Below are 20,672 nucleotides of genomic sequence, written 5' to 3'. Positions count from 1 at the left end.
TCTACAAAGGAAAATTTGAAGCACTTAAGGCAAGGTTTGTTCATCTCTAGCTTCAATTTAGCATTGAAAAAATATCAGACCTTCAGGTACTAATTGGCTTAACAAAATTTATATGGGATTTTTTTTTTAGGCTTTTTGTTTAGTCTTTAATTTGAAAGATTTACATTACTATGGAAACTGATACTGAGACACATTTGTCTCTGGCTTTTTTTAAAAATCCATTAGTTCCTGTTTGATTTTTAAATGTAAAGGCACACAATAAAGCTTTATGCATTTATTAAAATATACAGATTTTGGTAAATTTAGATTTTTTTTTCTTAGTATCTTGATTATATATATTATATATATAGTTGTCAACAACACAATTATTTAAAAATAAAAATCACTCCATAACATATCTGCATATTCTTTCTCATGACACACTACAAGATCCCATTGTACAATGCACCAATGGGCTTTTGGAAACCACAATTAAAAAAAATTATTAGAACAAACTTTTTTTTAACAAATACACCAATTTCATATCAGAACTGCAGAGAATTGTTACACCAGAAAGTACCACCTGCAAAAAAAAGCAAGATATACATCAAAAAGACTGAACAAAATGAAGTGAGGATCATTTACAAGCTTGATTTACAACATCCCATGTCGGTCGGGGCGTGATTTCTCTGCCGCGTGGAGATTGCCGGCGTGCTGGGCGTCGTAACCGAGCGGTCAGAACTGTGCAGAGTGAATTTGTGGGGGGACTGAGATCTTATAGAGTTGGTCTGGAAGGTTTGAGGTATTTATGCACCTTCTGTATCATGCATTGGGTGCCCCAGGGTGCGTGCCCAGCAGAGGGTGGTCAGGCGTTGGGGGGCTGCGTGCCTCTCACCGGTGGTGGAAGCGAGGTGGTACCGCTCCGCCTGTGTCCTCCTGATGGGTCAGAGATGTGAGAACCTCCCTGAGGGCACTGGGGGAAAAGGCTGGATTTGGGCGTTACAGCAAATCAAGCACTTGCACCTCCTCCCAGCATCCAAAACCACCCCTGGGGCCGGTGGTGCCCAGAGGTGATGGACACCCATGAGCATTTTGGCCTTTGCAGCTTTTGCTTGTGCCCACTGAAGACCCCAACACCCACTACAAGGGAGAGAACCAGAGCTCCCAAACGGAGGCTGAACCCATGTGTCCCCCTGACACCGCTGCTTGGAGCAGGGTAGGGGGACCCAGGCAAGCCCCAGCCTGTGGCTCGGCAGCCTTCTTATGCTCCAACGTTAGGTGGGATGTGGCGGGAGGAGGGTACGGCTCCTGCCCTGTGCCACGGCGAGGGTTCACGGCAGCCTGTCCTCACCAGACAGTGCCGTGGCAGCAAATGCTGTTTCCCAGCGGTCCTGGGGACATGGGTGCAGCCATTCTGACCCGGCGCTTCCCCAGGGAGGGGAAGGAGGATGGGTGAACAGGAACAAGAACAGCCGAAGGGCTTCACTCAGTGCATGGGTCCAATGGAGAGGTTCCTACAGGCGCCGAAGAGCAAGGGATCAAGCCCTCATCAAATTACACGGCATAACTAGAGCAGACACGACAACAGACACTGGTAACGGCTCTGTAGCACAAGATTAAGGCTGCAAAAGGAATAACAGGCTTCCATTCGACAGGGTACTTGGGCATGAGTTTGTGGTTCGGCAGATGCCTAAATACCGTGCGGAAACGGGAAGAAGATGACTACCTTGGATATGGTATAGTACAAGAGCTGGTAGGAAAATCGCATCACTCTTTCTCCCTGAAAATGTAAAGCCAGACCTGTGAGGTGCCATCTCTCTTGAGTACTTCTAAGGCATCGAGAACGAGAGCAGCCAAGCGCGAGTGGAAGGTGACCTTTGTGAGAGGTGCTCAGCGCCGCCGGGAAGGTTTCCCGAGCTGGCCCCCGAGCGGTGCGCACGTTGCAAACATCTTTCGGTGGGATGCACTTGCGATTTCTGCTTGAGGAAGCGTAGTATGGGCGGGCAGCAGGAGGGGATGCCAGGGCAAAGCTTATGGGTCCTTTTGCCAAATCTTTGCTCCCACCCTGAAGCCTTCACGAAGGCCAAACTTCCCTTGGCTTGCCTGGCGCGCTTCGGGTTAAAATCTACAGAATCAGATGCTCTTTCCCACTGGGAAAAGGATTGTGACAGTTTGTGACTGAGATAGGAGCTGCAGGTAGGAAACCTATGCAGCCATGGCCAGAGCCTCTCCATCAAGCCCTTGAGCCCCAGGAGTGATGGGGACAGGCGCGGGTCCAGGCACCCTCTGCACCTGGCAGCCCCCTTGCCCATGCAAGGCGCCAGCCAGGCTTTGAGCTGTGTTTCGGGGGCTGAGCCTCATCCAGTGAACTGCAGTGTAAATGGTTGTCAGCATTACGTGTTGGAAATCATGCTTCATACCCCTGTCAATGTTAAATTGTCCCCTGGGATGCCAGCAGCAACCCCTGGGTTGGTCTGGGCTGCTCCAGGAGATGGATCCAGCCGCAGCCTTTGGCAGCCAGGGAGAGGATGGGTGCTGCTGTCTGATGGGGTCCTTCCCCACCGTTGCAGTGTTTTAAACTAAGCATGCTGGTAATGGGCTCCAGAACTAGACCTGCTGCTAATTGCTGACTCAGCAGTGCAGCTGCTGTCTGTGCTGGGGGGCTGGGGGGCGGTGGCTGTGACCAAACCCCATCACCGCCAGCAGCGCTGTGGAGACGCTGACAGCAGGGGACCTGATGGCACTGCTGGGGGATCATGGCCATGCTTGGGCTGTACCGGAGGGCTTAACTATGAGAAATGTCCACTTGCTGACCACCTCTGCCCTGCGAGCCACCAGCTCTGTTTGGTTTCAGATTGAAATATGGACACTTACAGAACAAGCAGCATTTCAAGTGTTTTTCATATAGCATCCACCTAGGCAGGGGTCAGGAACGGAGAAAACGGCACGAGGTGGAGACGGCAGCAGGGAGGGAAATTTCAGCAGCTGAGCCCTCTCCGCTTGCCATGCGTGGCCCAGCCCTGCCAAGACGTGGCTGACCCACAGATGTTGCTATTTTGCGGGTTCATGGACATATCCCTGAAGCCCTGAGGCCAGAGTGAGCGCTGAGATGTGCCCACCACAGCGAGGGAACTCTGAACATGCACGCGTCTCTCTTGTTCCATTCTCATACAATGAACAACGTAGTCATTTTTGTAAAAGACACAACGTGGTGGGAACAGCGCCCAGCCTCAGACCGGTGACGTTCAGAGAAATGGCGTGTGGTCATCGTTGACCATTTACACTAGGTGGGCTGAGCCAAGAGCAGGTCACAGCCCTCACTGTGACCAGAAATGGGACCGGGCTCCCAACCACAGTTTTGGGATGTTCAGCCATGCTGGGATTTCAAGGTTTGATTGAGACACCAACTAATTTTGAATCCCAGTATTCGGGACGCCTGGATTTGGAGTGGGGGGATGGACACGGGGTAGCACTGCTGTGTGCATCAAGTGCCTTTGCGCCAGAATGGGCCATGGAAATGCTGTGTGATGGGACCAACATCCCTGGATCCACCTCTGAGCTACTCCCTTGAAAGAGGTTTGTCCATCTCCATTTTGTACCCACCTACCCGTCTGTCCCTCTGGCTCAGCTATCACTTCTAAGGTGGTTCAAAGAGAAAAACAGGTGCTAAGAAAGTGCCAAAAATTTAAGAGTGGTATCTCACCGCTGTGGCTGTTGAGTGGACATTCCCTGGGGACATCTCATCTCATCCCCTCATGCGGCTCCTTCCACCTCCTCCCAGTTTGGCACATCTCCCACTCTACCTCCGCCGGCGCGGCTGGTGCCAGGAGATCAACCAGTGCCAGGGGATTGGCCGGCATTCACCAGAGCGGGACCCGACCAGTGGAGGCAGGATGGGCCACGGATGTGTTCAGTTCGTGGTCAACGGCAATCGCGGAGCGTGTCCCGAGGACCGGAGGTAAGCGGGGTGGTGGTGGAGGACCCAGGGAGGATGGGACAGGACGGGGAAGCCGCAGGAACCCTTCCTCATCGGCTGGGCATCGCGGCGCCCCGCTGCCCGCCCCGCTACTCAGGTGAGTAATCCAACTCGTCGTTGGCGATGAGAGCCTCCGACGGCAGTTTGTGCCTGCCTTTGCTTTTCGACCTGCTACTCGTCCGATGGCTTTCCTTTGCTCCCGCCATTTTCTGGTACGAGAAGCCCTTGTCCTCGGAGGGACCCCAGCCTGGGTAGCCCTCACCCTCGGCGGCGTAGGAGAAGCCATCATCGACGGAGAAGGGGTCGACGTCCACGTCGTAGCGCTGGTAGGTGCTCTGGTGGAGGGCCTCCTCCCGGGCACTGATCTCGAGCGTGCTGTTCCACATCCCATAGCCAAAGTAGATGAGCAGACCTGCGGCGGGCGAGAGGGAGAGAATTGGACCCCAGCTGCGCCCACTGACCCAACAACTCCAGGTACAATATTGCCATAAACATACCATGTCCCAAAACAACACCTGCCCCCCAAAACCCACATCAGGGGTGGGTGGGAGATCCAGCCCGGCTCACCACCAGCATCATCCCACCCAGCATCAGGCTGGCACCGGCTGGTGAGAGTTAAGTGTATGTAAATACACCTATATTTTTTAAGCCAGTGTATGTTGTAGTTGATGTCTGCTCTTCAAACCTACTGAGTTTGTATTTTGGGGCTGCCAACTGTGACCCGAGGACTGTATGTTTTAAACATCAGCTGGGATCACTGCTGGCCACGTGATTGTGCCATCTGCAGCTTTGGTGGGACAGCAGGTCCCAGCAGATGTATGGAGGCTCCCAAGTGCCGACAACCCGCATCTCGACTCTCTGGAGTTTTCTTATGCTTTTAATCTCTCTCCTGCTGGTGCTCGCAGCCACCCATGGCCCAGGGTTATTAGGATGAGCGTATTTGGTATTAAAACAGCTCTGAAATCCTGTCTTCCTTCAGGAGTTTCACTTCATTTCAGCCCTACCTGATCTCACCTTCCTGCACCAATGCTTTCCCCTGAAGCAAATTTATCTGGAGATTTAATTTCCAGTGGATCCTAGGATTAACCTACCCCAGATGTGTCCACAGAGAAACCCAGACTTCTCCATGTGCCATGGACTGGCAATGGGGGACTGCTTGAGAGGTTAATCCAGAGTCTGTGTGGCAGGACCACAGGTCTCTACCAGAAAAACAAATGGCATGTTCCTCCCCCAACTGGTGAGCAGCCATGGATGGGGCTGGTGGAGTTAACGAAGTGGCTTAATTGACTCATTGCCATTGCTGGCAGCTGAAGAGGTGTTAGATGTACCCACAGCTGATTAAACTGATGCTTTGGAGTCATCTTTACTTCCAGGTAGAAGGGTTTTCCCTGGATTTGCAGCTTCATCTATTGCCTTTGAGGGCAGAAAAAAGCACCGAGCATGTCTTCTCCACCCCAAAGAGTGCATGTGGCAGCTACCACCCAATGGTTCGGCTTGAAGTTGAGGACTCTCAGAGATGGAGCTTTGCTATGGGACCTCAGTCGTTCAGGGCTGACCCAGGGTAACTGCTGTCCTCACCCCAAAGCAAAAGAGGGAAATGTAAAATGGAAGGAAAACATGGTTGCAGCCTCCCTGCAAAGGGTGGAAACCATGAGACCACTCTAAACTCTCTGAGACACCAGAAGGAGGTCCAAGGTCTGTTCATGTCATCGCCTGGCCCTGCCAACTGAGCTTGAACATTTCCAAATGTCAGGAGGCGCCTGAGAAAAGCACAAAGGATAGTGGCCTGTGCCTGCCCAGCCCTCCTCCAGGAGGGGTGATTCCTGCCTTTACGGGAGATGGCAGCTGACTATGACCTTTGCATTAATCCTCGTTCTCTTTCCCCACCACTTTCTCCCTCTCAGCCCAGGACCCTGAACCCTGCTCCCAAAGAGGAGGGCTGCTGGTGGGATACTTGGTCAGGGATGGTCCTTTTGGGTGCTGGCACCATGCTCAGGGACTGTTGTCTGCAACTGGGGCTCCTGTGGGCTGCTGCAACATGTATGTTTACCCATAGGGTTATTATTTCTCTGTAGAGCCCTTGGCTTTGATATTGTCTTGTTGCTTCAGTTCTCTATAGTCCAGACTTGGGAGCCTTCAGGTGGAGCTATGAGAGCTGCTCTTTTGGGTTTGTGGAGTGAGGGGGTTGCAAAGTCAAGCAAGGGAAACTATGGACATGCGGGGCTCCTGACTATGTGCCAGGAAGTCTAAATTTGGTGAAAAAAGGGCCACTGCAGAGCCTGTGAGTCTCGAGATCCCCCTGCCAGAAAGGTAATGACTTAGGCCTAGAAAAGGAGGTACAGTCCACAGATCCCTTGGCTCTGTCTCTCCCAGGGCTGTTGGGGTTGGGCAGCTCTGGGCTTCAGAAACACAGTGCTGAGATTTTGGCGTGGGCTGCTGAAGAGCTCAAGTGGGTGAAACAGCAAGAAAGCAGGCCAATTTCTCTAGGAAACCTGCCTGCGAGGCAATTTCTAGAACCCACCTACTTTGTATCAAAAGATTCATCAAAATAGTCACCTTTGCATGGAGCAGTTCACTTCCATCAAACTGACATTTTCTGGAGGTGTAATTTTCCATTTAGCTGTGGTTTGGGGGTTTGATGAACCCAGGTTTCTAAGAACTTCATGACGACAAGGGGCAAATGCAAAGGACTGGGTATGTCCCAGCTGAAGAAGCATCAGCCTAAGCACTCTAATTAGGGAAGTTGTTATTAACATCTTTTCAAAAGACTGTCAGTTAAAAAATTAAAATAAACTAATCTGGGACTCACCCACGAAACACCAGACGGCAAATCGGATCCACGTGACTGTGGAGAGCTTCAGCATGAGATAGATATTCACCAGCATAGCAAAGGCAGGGACGAAGGGCAGACAAGGTGCCATGTAGGGCAGCTTCTTGGGGTTTTCTGGCTGCTGCAAGATCACAAACACCAGCACGATGATAAGCAGGATCATCAGCACGACGAGGAGGATAGCCCACCAGCTCTGCTCGTAGATGTAGTCTGCCCCAAAAATGATGAAGGAGCAGAAGATGAACATCAGGACGAAAAGCAGGAGCACACAAGTGGTGACTGTGTGGCCGGTGGCTGCTGTGGGGCGGTCCATTTTCCCCGGCAGTCCGAGGTGGATCCTCATCGTATAGTAGCGAGGACCGATCAGCTTCTTCAGCTTGATGAGGTAGATGTTCTCAGACTCATCTGCCTCTATCCCTGAGGTCATGTCGACCGTGCCGTAATTGGGGTGATTCACATTGTAGGTGGATTTATCAGATTTCCCAATTAGCATCTCGTTATCCCCCAGAGATGGCAGATTTTTTGCCCCGCATGTGTTGGTTGGTGGGCCAGTGAACTCTTCTCCTTCGCTCCCTGGGGAGCAAGCTTCCTTCTCACAGTCGGCCAGGATGCCCTCCTTCTTCTTGGTGTGCTCCTCGGAGAGGAACTTAACGAAGCCATCGATGTCACTCTCAGGCTGGTATCGGAGGAGCAGGACACAGACGGACACCAACGTATAGGCGAGCAGTGTGCCGATGGACATCATTTCTATCAGGTCCCTCAGGCTAACCAGCAAGGAGAGCAGTGCTGCAAGGAATCCAGAGACGATACAAGCCACTACGGGAGTTTCCGTGTAAGAGCTGACGTGGGACAAAAATCTGGAATGTGAAACAGTTGCAGAAGGTTAAAATTGCAGATGGCAGCCATTCTCTGTCGCAGTAATTCTTACTTGGCTGCAGGGACCAGGCTCAGAGCTGTGATCCCTTCAGCTCTTGTTGCTTTTTGGTGCTTAGACTCCAGACAGCCAGGACTGGAAATACAGATGAGGCTGGATCTGGAGTTAGATCTAGGTCTAACCAGCTCTGAAATGGGCACTTGGACGCTTGCAAATAAGTGCCAAGATTTTATGCATATAAGCTGCTTTCCTTTGCAAGTAAGACCTGAATTAAGTGCCCATCCTCACATAAGTTGAATCTCTAGGTACCATCACCAAATGAGATACTCTTGCATAGATCTCTCCTGATTTTTTCCTCCAGGATTTTGCTTTGGTGTGTGCCCCATTCTGCAATCACCAAGCCTGTGCATACCAGCTGCTCCCTGCAGTGATGGCACCGGGCTGTCAGGGTGCAGGACAGTCCCCATCCCTCCCAGCACACTTCCCATCTGGGTCCCAAGGGGCAAAAAATAAATGCCAGCATGGGCATGACTGACCTGAAGAGCAGCCCATCACCAGCCATGGCATAAATGACCCTCGGCATTGGGAATAGGGAGCCCAGCAAGCTGACGGTCAGGCCAGCCACTGACCCGATGGCGACGATGAACTTGGCCGCATAGAAGCCATGGGCCACAAACATTTCCATCAGCGGGGACTCAGTGTCGATGGCGTCGTAGGGCACCATCAGCGTGAGGATGATGCTCACCTGGGGAAGGTGAGAGGAACAGAACATGGGTGTCAGCTGGGGACCCACAGGGCACGGGGGCTGCTTCTCAAGGGTGGAAAGCCAAAGAATTTCAAGTCTGATTGGGATTATATCCCTATGTCCCCTGTGGAGGGGATGTAAAGTGCTAGAGGTAAGGCCTCTGAAGGCAACAAGGCACCACCTTGAACTTTCCTGCAGTGGTGATGCAGGAGGCTGGTGGGACTTGGTGGGGTGAGTAACACCCGCATTGGCCACGTTCCTGTGTGGGCACAGCACTGCCCGAGTCATGCACTCCCCGTGGGACAGACCCAAAACCCAAGATGGCATTGCTTGGAGCACCACTCTGGTCCTATTTGAGCCAAAGAGAAATTGGTTTTGAGGGGAGTCCGCCATGCAGCAGGAGAGGCAGTGGGTGAGTTTCTTTGAAATGATCAGAACAATATATTTTTCTCCTCCGTGACTCAATTTTGCTACTTTACAGGGAAAATCCCTGAGTACAGGCATGCATTTATTGGGGTGCAGAGCAGCTGGATAGCTCTCACATGGCCATCCCTGCCCATTCTCCCCCTTACTTGGACCCTCTCCCATATCTCCAGCAGAGGCAGTGCTGCCTTCCCCTAACACATGGAGAAACATTGCTGCAATGCTGCTGCTCCTTCTGCTTTGCTGCACTTCTGGATGCAAAAATAGCTGCAGATGGGGATGAGGCAGGAGGAGAAAACACCATTTCCCTGTAGCTGGCAGAAGGATCTCGGCAGGATGACAGGATCCTGCGGACGAACCGGGCTGGGGCTGAGGGGAGACTTGGCAGGACACTGCAGTCACACGGAAACACAGCTGATGCCTCAGTTCCCACCAAAGAAAGGGCCCTGTCTAAGGGTCAGACTGGCACCCCAGCTCATGGGGAGGGGAGCCGTGCAGATGCCCAGAAAAGACACACTATATATCTACGTATTTTCTGTATATATATATGCATACATACATATTTATGTACATTTACGTACTTATAGCTTGTACTTACAGACACATATGCTGTCAAACACGTGACAAGCGAGGCCGTGATGGCATAGGGGATGGAGGTGTTGGGACTCTTTGCTTCTTCTCCCGTGGTAGCAATGATGTCGAAGCCGATGAAGGCATAGAAACACGTCGCAGCCCCTTTGAGCACCTGCGTGGAGGATCAAGCATCTGAGTGCCAGGAGGGAGGCTGGCACCCAACCAGGGAGAGGGAACTGAGCAAAAATGAAGGATCCCAGTTCTGTCTTGTCTGAGCTAAAGGGTGAGTAGGGATGGATTAGGGGGTGCACACGTAGAGCTGGGCGTTCCCATCTAGGAATACCCTGGGAGCACCCATAACTCAGCGATCTGGTCTAGGAAAAAGATTTCAACGTGCAGCCCGAGTCACTGGAGGCATGTGCAGCTCGTTCGTGGTGCACCACAAACCTGTGCCCGCGCAGTACCCGGATCTGCTGGGAGATCCTGGCAGCAACAGGGGAGACAATTAACCAATTTCAGGTTTGCTTTCACAGTCCTCTACCCCAAATCCGTTTATATTGGTAGGTGTTTGGAGCATGTTTACACATTCCATCTTAGCAAGATGTCTCACGTGGCAGCAAGCTCCTCTAGCAGAGGAAGCAGAAGAGAGCAGCAACAGTCAGATGTGCGCCGCTTTCCAAACAACCTCTATTTTGCTTGGAAGCTGCAGACAGGTTAGGAGCACACGCTGGAGCACTTGGATGAGGAGTTATTTGTACTGTTCAGTTATGTTTTTAATGTGATTTTTAAAGATATACAGTATTAGCAAGGACATTTATAAGAAAGAAATGCTGCAGGAGGATGAAGACTCTGCGGCTGTGAGTGAGCTGATTTGCAGCTGTGAGACCTTCTCATACATCTAGCTAGCTAGTTGGGTACCACACGTCCATTACATCTCTGTCATCTCAGCTGTCTAGTGATGGAGGACACAGTGAAACTCACCTTTTTCAGGGGACTACCTGTAATTACCTTTTTAAAATGTTCCCTATGCTCCTGGGGATCTCATGCTTGTGTTGTGGTAGATTTACTTTTACAATTTGAGAAACAAACAACCAGCTGAAAATGATGGGAAGACCCTCTCAGTTTTAATGCGTTTTGAATATGTATTAAAACTATGAGTTGAATTGGAGCAAAACAGCTATTTTCTATTTTCTCATTTTCATTCCTATTGTATGGCATAAAAAGCCAAGCACAATCCAAAGGTAAATATCACCTCTGCTCTCAAATGAGCCTCAGTGCTCTTCTCCTCACTGTTATTCTCTGGCAGAGAGGTATTGATTTACTGAAGGGAGGTGCAGGGACTGTATGGCAGCTTGGGACCCTTTCAGTAATCAAGACTCTTGGTTTGCTTTACTTTCTTGCTTATTTTTCTGCACAAAACCCTGATGGAGTCGAGCAGTGTAAATCTGAGAAATTATCTTGGGTTTAGGCCAGCTGAGATATTTTCAGTCTCTGTTCATCCTTGGATAAAAACCAGTGCAAGCAAGCTAAAAAAGCCAAATACGTCCAAATTCTCAGTAAGATTTGAGGGAACATCCATAAAATAAGTACTGGCAGGTGGCATTATGAAGTGCTCAAAACAAATGCTTGAGAACATTGTTGTTGAAAACCAGCCAACACAAGTATCTCCCCCATCCGCAGAGGCTGAGCCAGCTCCTCCTGAGCACCCTGTCTCAGATGGCCACTGCATTTTGCTCCATTGCCTGGCAATTAGTGGCATTTTCTGGTGTACACTTTCGTGTGGAGTCTGGCTTTTCAGGAGGACATTCTGGAAAAGTTCTGAGTTTATTCTAAGACCTGGCAGGAGATAAGGGCAAAGCATTGAGGTACCCTTTGGGTTTGGGGGGGTGAGGAGGTCCGGATCCAAGCCTGCAGGGGTGGAATTTGGAGGTCCCTGGCCAAAGTGCAGGTGGGTTTGGCAGGGCTGAGATTTGGAGACTGCGGTGGAAGTAGGGTGCGTTTACCACGAGCAAAGCTGAGTGTGTGGCAGGTAGGTGGCACCGCTTAGGTACTGCGTGTCCCTCCGTGCGCCCAGGACTTACCCCCGGCCATCCAAATGGCAGGAATTGCCCTTCAGACCAGTTGTCACCTTTGACATAGAAGAGGCCAGCAATCATGATGAAGATCCAGACTGCCAGGTTAATGATGTTGAGCACGTTATTCAGCCCCACCGAGTTCTTCACCCCCATGGCCACGATGATGGTGACAATGACAGCAATGACCAGAGCGAGCAGGTCAGGGTATGACTCCTCTCCTTTCCCTGGGTAAGAGAAAAGAGGTGTGTATCTCTCCATCCATAGCTGTGGACAGCATCTCCAGAAACTCTGTGGGGGCTTTAAAAAATGCTTTTCAGACCCTGAGGCTTTGCAGACCTCTCTGATCTCATTGCAGATGTGGTCTCCAGATGCCCCTGCCTTCGCTAGCTAAGGCTGTTTTATTAAGGTAATAAATCCTGATGCCTCAAGACACCGTTAGGAGTTTTGGGAGGGCAGCAAACAAGTGATCAGGCCCCAGTTTGTATAACGTGCATCTGCCAAGTACTAATAAAAAAATCAATCAATCTTTAAGTTTTCATGACACAGGTACAGGACAGCTAGCTGTTTTACTTACTGGTAGGAAGCATGGACTGTTGCTGGAACTGCTGGTCATACAGGACCATCACAGTGCTGAGCTCCTACGTGGCAGGACAGCAGACACCAGCTTGTACTCTCTAACAAGCCTCTGCGTGTGCCTTAATGGGACCGAGCAGAGCGCTTGCGCTGGGTGAAGCGCTCCTGTGCTGTCATTAGCCTCTGACATTCCACTAATTTTTCTGGGTGCTTATTCTGTTAAATGCCAGCTCATCCTGAAGGGGCTCAAAGTATCGCGTACCCCATCCCCCCGAATCCCATCTACGAATCAGGCTGCAAAGGCAAAGTACCAGAGGCAGACGGATGGTAAATAATGAATGAAGCCTAATATCCATGTCTGACTTCTGACAAGCTTCCAATTACTTTTCAGGCCCTAGTTAATGCAGGTAGCCATGCACGGTGTGACGCACCTAGTCCGTTCAATGTCCCGACGCTGTTGATCATCCAGTGGCTGATGGTGTGGTTGGCCAGCGAGTCGAACATGCTGCTGAGGGCGCTGGCGCCCGCGGCCGTGCCGATCAGGTACTCCAGGATGAGGTTCCAGCCGATGAAGAACGCCACGAACTCTCCCACCGTCACGTAGCTGTAGGTGTAGGCAGAGCCTGTGGTCTTGGGGACCCGTACGCCAAACTCAGCGTAGCAAACGCCTGTTTAGAAAAATATGAAGCAACATAAGGAGAATGTGCTTGGAAAAAAAGAAAGTAAAACTGGCTTGGTCCCACCTGCCTGGTGGTGCCAGGAGGTGCCCAGGGCTGTAGTCAGCATCAGAAGGAGCCCAGAGACTTCACAGGGGGCCATGGTGACCCTCCCTCCCCAGCTGCTTGGCTTAAAACCCAGCCCATTTTCCCATTAAAATCAAGATATGATGGAATTTTTCTGAGGATACACAGTTCAAACTGCCCAAATCTATACAGCCTGTTGTAGAAAAGCCTTCTCACAGGTGTGTGCCCCTGATGTGGGACCCTCTGGCATGGCCAGCTGCAGCCCTGCAGATGCACAACCGAAGCTGGGGGGAAATCCAGGCACAGAGAGCAGAACTGGGCAGTGCTGGTGGTGCAGTCCTTGAAGCACTGTTTCCCTGCAGTAGCTCTGATGGTGACAGATACTTCTTCTTCCCCAACCAACAGTGACACCATAATATGATCTTTGCCAAGAATGTTTCTCTCAAATATTTTATTTGTGGCATCAATATCCTGACAAGCTCCCAACACTTTTGGTTGCAGAAAACATCGTAGCCCTGGGAAAGGAGGTTGCAGTGAGACCTGCCAGAGGACAGTGTTTGGGCACAAGGAGGTCAGGGATGGTTGTAGCCATTGCCTGGGAACCTGGACCAGTGTTGTGCAGCCCCATCCTATGGCAAGATGACACAGGAGGGCTCACACAAGGTTACACCCCTCCCTGCTCTGACTGCAATCTCCAAAGGCTTATCCTGGGTTATTGCTGTGCAGACCCAGGCATGAGCACTGTCCTGATCACCTTGCTCTCGTTCGTACCCATGCAAGAGGGGCACTGGAGCATCTCCCTCATGAGGAAAGGCTGAGAGACTTGCATTTATTCAGCCTGGAGAAGAGAAGACTGAGGGGGGATCTCATCAGTACTTATAAATATATAAAGGGCAGGTGTCAGGATGATGGGACTCGGCTCCTTTCAGCAGTGCCCAGCGACAGGCCAAGGGGCCACGGGCACAAGCTGGAACACGGGAAGTTCCCCCTGAACATGAGGACAAACCCCTTCCCTGTGCGGGTGCCGGAGCAGGGGCACAGGCTGCCCAGAGAGGCTGTGGGGTCCCTTCCCCGGAGACATTCATGCCCCGCCTGGACGCGGCCCTGTGCCCCTGCTCTGGGGGTGCCTGCTCACGCAGGGGGTGGGATGGGGTGAGCTCCAGAGGGTCCTTCCAGCCCCCACCAGTCTGGGATTCTGTGATCTGTAGAGAGGAGTTTGAAGCCATCTTACATAGAGAGCATAAGTTATTTTAACACTTAAAAATGTTACATGTAAGTCTCATTCTGCAGAATAATTGCAAAACTAATTCTGTAGAAGAAGAAAAGAAAAGCAAAAATAAGTATTTAACTGGAGCTGTTTGGGAGGAGATTTCAGTGGACTTGTATACTTTCCAAACTCCTTGTGTACTTACTATGTCAGGATACTTTTTAATAAAAACCTGACCCTGACACATTGCTGTCTTAAAACAACCATTAGCTTTTATTTAAAAGGAATAGATGGACTTAGTCATAAATTCCCCAAATATTAGTCAGAACAAGTGCTGGAAGGCCACACTGCATCCTGCATATTTAACACTGATTAAGACCCTGCCTGGAAGACCCCAGTTCAGCTCATACAGGTTAAAGTGTTAGGGCTGTTATCGTTGTGTAAACATGTAGTAATTATTGAGTTCTTTATCAGCTACTTTTCTCTGTTTAGAAGATAATAATTCCTCCAAAACTGCAATCAGTTCCATCTAGAGGGAGGAACAAATAATTTATAAAAAGTTATGAGGTCGCTGCTCTTACTGTCAGTGCAGTTTTTACACAGTACAAACACAGAATTATTGACTCCTTAAGCTGAATTTGGTGGCACTTCTTTTCCTGGTGTTGGAGGATGTTTATATTCCATTCACTGTTTAACTTGCATGCTTTTCAAGGGGCCTCTTCAAAACTTGATTTCTGCAAAGCAGGCCCAACTGCAGGAGCAGCAAGACATCCCCATCATCCAGCCCTACAAAGAGTCATTATTCAAAGCTGATGAAAAATGCATGCGCTCGGCAAAGGTAAGTCATTCACAGATAACTACAGGCCTGAATGATTTACGAAACATGTGCTCTGATGAGGACAAGTGTCTAGTTTCTCTCTTTGATGGCCTTAAAAATCATATAATCTTTCTTAGAGGCAGCTCTACTTTTAGCCAATGACAAGATAAGGCTTAAAGAGGATTGTTATTGATAAAGAATGGTAACAGCAAAGCAAAGATATTAATATGTATAAAATGTTTGAGTTCTCAATTACTCTACTAGGATCCCTAAATGGAAGATTAATCTTTCACTATGCATTGCATGCAGCAACACGTTGTGGATATCTCCATTAAGTATCAGCATATATTAAGAAAATAAACTCCTTTTTATCATAGCATGCAGCATCCAGTCCAGGGGACATGAGATGCAAAATCCACCATCCATCCCTAATTGCCACTGGCTGTATTGGGCAGCATTAATCAAATCACTTTGCTTTGCGGTGCTGCAGGTCCTCCATCAGAAACGGGGTTCACAGCACTTTCCTCTCTGCTTAAAAAGACAGATAATATCATCATAAGCCCCCAGTCAAGAATGACTGCAAGTTTCTGCAGAAAACAAGCTAACACAGTGGGTGTTTGGAAGATTAGTCTTTTTACGGAAGACCGTTTCTTTCCCTTGAATATTAGCTACACTGTGTAATTGGCATGGCAGTCATTATGCTGGTGTAATTATACAGTTATTGACATTATTCAGAAGGACATAAGCATAGCTGAGGGGTTTTGTCCATGACATTGTCCCTTCCAAAATCCCATCTAAAAAACCTCGTTTTTCTGGTTTAATTGACCCCTCCATTCTCTGGTTTATCTCGTTTGGAGGTAGAGGGTGAGGCAGCCAGCAGCTTTCCAACCAGTTAGATGTTTTTGTGTTAGCGGTGGCTTAGGGCCACACTGGGCATCCTGACCTTCCTGGCAGGGACTTTTGCTGGTGAGCAGTGCCCCGGTGGGGCAGGAGGAGGGACCACAAAGCCCCCGCTGCCTTCAACCTCAAACTCCAGCACTGCAATAGCTGCTGGGCAGCACAACCAGTGGTAGAAGGGGCCGGGGCAAGAGCCACAACTCAGTGCACCCTCTTGGCTGCTGCGTTGCTTTTGGTGTGCCGGGGCAGTGGTGGTTGCTGTGTGGATGTTGACCATCCCACTGCCACCTGGCATGAGGACACACAAGGACCATGAGACATCCCACAGGGCACTGGCACAGCAGGAGCAATGTTTCAGGTGAAACGAGCCTTTGAGGAGGCACCTTTCATCAGTGCTGGAGGTAGTATCAATTAATTCATGCTACCACCCAAGAAATCCAGAGACAATACCCCTCATTAAACAAGAGCAGCCAAGGCGGGTATACAGCAAAATCCTATTTTCAGCAAACCACTGAGCCTGTCCACTGTATTTCATGATCACTGTGTGAGATAGAGAAAAGGCAGCTCTAAAAGAAACCTTCCCTAGAAAAAAACCTCCCGTTCCTCCAGCACCACCTGAGCAGCTCATGATCAGCTGCAGCTGGAGCCCCTCATCCCAGCCCTTGCCCTGCAGGGAGCACCTGAGGTACAGGTTTAGCTTCCCCCCTGCTCTGCTGGACCCCCTGGCTGTTGCTGAGCCTGCTCCCACATGGGTACCAGGTAAGAGCATGACAATGTGCTCCAGAACAGTGTGGCTTTATGCTTGAAGCCCCCATTAAGGGTTGCTGGGGTTGCAGAGCAGTTCCCGAGGGAGAGAGTCTTCTTTTCTTGCACAGCCTGGCACTGAAGCCTGTGGGGTTGTGAGGCAGAGAAAACTATCCCACACTGGTAGCCATCGTGAGGGGGGAGCTGACCTGTGCCTGGGCTCGCAGTAAGGAGTTCGCAAAATGCAGTCAACAAGGTTGTATTGCTGTAGGAGAGGCAACCACGAAAGGGACGAGCAACGGCTAGTGGAAAAGGCTGTGGAGAGGGTAACGGGGTTGGGTAAGGTGCAAACTGTCGATTTTTTGCCAAGAAGGGGTTATGTTTTGAGATGGGGGTGAGAGTGGGGAGTCCCAGTGGTGGCTGCTGATGGAGGGAGCCCGCAGTGTCCCCTGTGCTTTGTGGAGGGAAGTTGGGGAAATGTTTCTGTCTGGGAGCTGAATAAAAGGCCTTCCAGTGAGAGAATGAAAAAGATTGATTTAATTTAATTTATCAGTTTAATCAATTATACTATGTCTGTAGGTTCCTTGACAGGACACATGTTGCTTAAACCTAGGGGAAGGCATAACTGGAATTTGTCAGGTAGATGAAATTAGAAAAATTCCTATCTGAAACCAGGCTAAGCAGTGTGGAGGGGTTTCCTACTGCTGGATCCTGCCCGGCAGGGCTTCCCCGTGGCTGACTCCCAGGGAAGGCAAATGGCTTTCTGGAAAGGGCTTTTTTAGCCAAAATCCTCTTGGGTTCACTTTGCAGGCAGTGGGATTTGACTCAGTGATCCTCAGTATATCAAGGGAAAGCAGGTGATCTAGCGGTCCCATCTTAAAACTGTGGGAAACTCCTTAAAATCTGTCTGCACATGCTTGCCTGAGCTCAGCGCCCGCTACACCGCGAGTGACTGTGAGGTGAGAGCTGAAATCGCGTCCCCTGTGAGCCCGATAGCCCGTCCAGCTCCTGAACCCTTGCTTAGTTTTACTTGCCAAAAACATGTTGCTGTTATAAACAGCAGCAGCGTCAACCATGAAGTGAGGAAACGGCCAAGGAGACTATCAAAACACTGCATCCTTTGCAAAACACTTTCCCAGGGCTACAAAAGCAAGGGGAGATGAAAGCTAGGCGGGAAGCAATGTGGGCTCCTGTGGGCAAAGGCAGGAGGAGCTCCCCGTTGTGGGGCAGGGCTCATGTCTGGGGTGAAAAAGCCCCTTTTGGAGGACAGTGTGGGTTTTTGTTGTGTGTTTTGGTTTTTTTTTTTTTTATATATGAGACCTACCCAGGCTCTGTTTGCTCTTGATTTGCATCACGGCCACTGAAACCCTCACAGAAAGGAGAAAGCGACCAGTGTGAAAGGGAAAAGACACTGATGGTATCTACTGCCTCAGTTAAAAAATGGGGACATTGGTTCATTTGTTGTGTTGGGATCCCAAATAAGAAAGGGGTCTCGTTACGTACTCTCAGCTTTTGTTCTGGGCTGAGCCAGCATTAAGTGTGTCTGAACTGCCTTGTCGCTGGGGTCCAGTGGGGAGGCAGGGCTCTCTGCATGGTGGTCCCCAGCCAGCGTCGCCAGGATCTTTCCCTGGCACGGCTTTGGAGAGAACGTGACGTTTGTCCCTATGCTGTGCCAGGGTTGTGCCTCTGGGCTGCAGGGGTAGGGGGCTCAAGCTTGCACGGGCTTTGGTGGGATCTCTATGGAGCAGCACTGCAACCTCCAGGGAAAGAGCATGATGTGCTTCTACTTCCCCCTACAAAAATCCAGAGACTTGAAAAGGTGAGCTGGGTTATTTTGCTGTGTTTGCTGTTGCTGCCTTCTATCAAAGCCCTTTGCCATTTACTCAAGTTTTCTTATCCAACCTGCGGATAAAAGCTGGATCCCAGGCTGCCACAGCATGCAAAGTCCTCTGAGAAGAGAGAGCAGGAACATCGCATCATTGTGTTAGCACTGATCTGGAAAGGACAAATGCCAGCGGTACTGGCTTCATGTGGAAACCCGCAGCTCGAGCCATATGCTCAGCTGGGTTCCTACGGAGGAGACGGAATTCACCAGCTTTTCACTAAAATACATATTTACTCTCTCTCTGCATGTTTGTTTGTTGTGTTTTTCTGTTTGGGAATTCAAAGAGTGATCCTGCGTGAATAGGAGCCAATAAAATCAACTCCAAAACTAATTGAGGAATTCGTTAACTGTTAGCAATGTCCACAGCAAAAGCAGATGGCCCTGGTGCTACCCAAGCCACCAATATCCTTCCTGTTGAAACTGGGTTTCCCACAAGCCACGTTGAGCTCTTTCTCCGATGCTGTGGTCTGGCTGCGCTCTCTGCCTGGGACACGCGCTGCGAAACTCTCACTGGTGTTTTAAAATGTATTGACCGCAGGCTCCATCCCTGGGGAAGCCATCAACAGCTCACTGGGGTAATTATGCTTGGGCTGCTGTCTCCCCGTACAGGGTTTGGTCTGACATTTGGGCAGTGAGAGGCAGTGCGCCCCATAAGCTGGATAAGCCTAGTGTGAAAGGATGTTTTAGTCTATGGAGAAGTCATTGCCTCCTCGTAGCTTGTGCTGCTGAGCACGGGTCCTGCCAGGCGTCTGCCCATAAATGGAGCCAGAGGATGCACGAGATGGTGTGTTTCTCGAAAACCCACAGGCACGACTCACCTGACAAGATGGAGGCAACAGCAGCGATGATGAAGGAAACGATGACCCCGGGCCCTGCCATCTCCTTGGCCACCAGGCCAGACACCACGTACATGCCGGTGCCCACGCAGCTCCCGACGCCGAGGGAGATGAGGTCGAGGGTGGTGAGGACCTTGGCCAGCCGGGCGCCCTGGGCGGAGGCGGTCCCCGTGCCCTCCAGCATCGACTCCACGGGCTTGGTGCGCAGGACGCGGGTGCGCAGGGCATGGCCTGCCGCCCCCCACGGCACCCGCCGCGGGTCCAGGCGTGAGAAGAAGCCACTCATGGCTGGTGCTCGGCTTGGCGGAGGTGGGTCACAGATGGTTTCAGCAGCACCTGCTCAGGGCTGCAGCTGCATCTCCCTCCTGCGCTGGCGGCCTGGCTGCAAGAGAGAGCAACACAGTTTTTAACTGAAAGAGTGAAAAAAGAGGGATGTGCTCCACTTGGAGGAACCAAAAGAGGCATCCAAGCCGTTTTCTGGCTGGGATCCAGCTCTGGGAGAGCCCTGAGGGGAGCTTTGCTTTCACCAATGCTGCTGCTCTGGAAAAATCTTTTTTCTCTGTCCTAGCTGTTTTACACAATAGAGATGCTCTGCCCCTCTTCATGTTTGGTTTTATGGTGTTACCCCCAGTTATTAATACAGCCCCATAAGCAGCAGGAACCTGATACCCTCCAAGTGCCCATTACGTGGCTTAATTGCTACCAAAAGCGCTGATGGCTCTGTATAACTGTGAAGTGCTGGTGGCTACCGCGGCACCTTGGGTCCCGGTGGGGACCAAGCCCAGCCCCAAGCCCAGCAGCTCCGCAGTATGCCCTGGGAGCGGGGATGCTCCTGTGGGTACCGTGTGTCAGCCCGCCATCGCTGTGCACACCCACACGGGACCTTCTGCGGGGCATTGCTGTGCTCCACCTGCGCTGCAAAAAACCCAGAGAGTCTGGGACCGTAGCTTTGCTCCTCTGTCTAGTGTGTTGAGACTCCTGCCTGCCTGTGCCGGGCTGTGGCCAGCTACGGGGCTTGATCACCACAAATTGGTGACTTTTTTGGTGCTACAGAAGTTGGGTCTTACAGCTCTCTGGCTATTCTGGTTGGGTTTTCTTCTTGCGTGCTACCGTTATCCTGGTGAACCCTAAAGGGGAAAGTTTTAAAGTGTGCTGCTTGTTCAGGTCACACACAGAGAATCACAGAAGCCTAGGTTGGAAGGGACCTCAGGGATCATCTAGTGAATCATGTGGTTAAAAAGAGTCCTTGGTGTGGTTTCTTCATTCAATTTATCACTTAATTTTTGTAGTTATTTGCTTACTTTTTTAGGACTTTTTTTTTTAATTAAGGATGTTGTTTTTCTGGAGTAGCTGTAACAAACTCAGGGGTCCAGCTTCTACGTGGTTAAGGCGAGCTGAGAGAGAAGCTTGACAGAAGCTTTAAAACTGTCTTATGATTCCAAATCATGAGATTGTCTTAAAAATCATTAAACTCTCTTGTTTTGCTCTTTCTCTC

At 50.5% G+C, this 20,672-nt stretch overlaps 1 protein-coding gene across 1 annotated transcript; it reads right to left on the bottom strand.

The window, feature by feature from the left end:
- Positions 1-259: 259 nt before the first annotated feature.
- SLC7A14 (solute carrier family 7 member 14) lies at positions 260-19,554 on the bottom strand. The gene is made up of 7 exons (XM_075098491.1): positions 19,160-19,554; positions 12,480-12,716; positions 11,482-11,699; positions 9,426-9,572; positions 8,196-8,404; positions 6,765-7,642; positions 260-4,367 (listed from the first exon to the last, which is right to left on the bottom strand). The coding sequence occupies exons 1-7, from the start codon at positions 19,461-19,463 to the stop codon at positions 4,045-4,047; spliced, it is 2,316 nt and encodes a 771-aa protein (XP_074954592.1). The 5' UTR covers positions 19,464-19,554; the 3' UTR covers positions 260-4,044.
- Between the last annotated feature and the right edge of the window lie 1,118 nt (positions 19,555-20,672).

The sequence above is a fragment of the Phalacrocorax aristotelis genome, chromosome 7 (assembly GCF_949628215.1).
Source record: "Phalacrocorax aristotelis chromosome 7, bGulAri2.1, whole genome shotgun sequence".
Lineage (NCBI taxonomy): Eukaryota > Metazoa > Chordata > Aves > Suliformes > Phalacrocoracidae > Phalacrocorax > Phalacrocorax aristotelis.
This window is presented reverse-complemented; position numbering and strand designations above follow the sequence as displayed.

Bases quoted from the DNA above. Each gene is read 5' to 3' on its own strand.
- SLC7A14 (XM_075098491.1), bottom strand. From the start codon at position 19,463: ATGAGTGGCTTCTTCTCACGCCTGGACCCGCGGCGGGTGCCGTGGGGG. The intron at 11,700-12,479 runs GTGCGTCACACC...TCTCTTACCCAG, and splicing joins CGGGACATTGAACGGACTAG to GGAAAGGAGAGGAGTCATAC. The intron at 7,643-8,195 runs GTCAGTCATGCC...TTCACATTCCAG, and splicing joins GGTGATGGGCTGCTCTTCAG to ATTTTTGTCCCACGTCAGCT.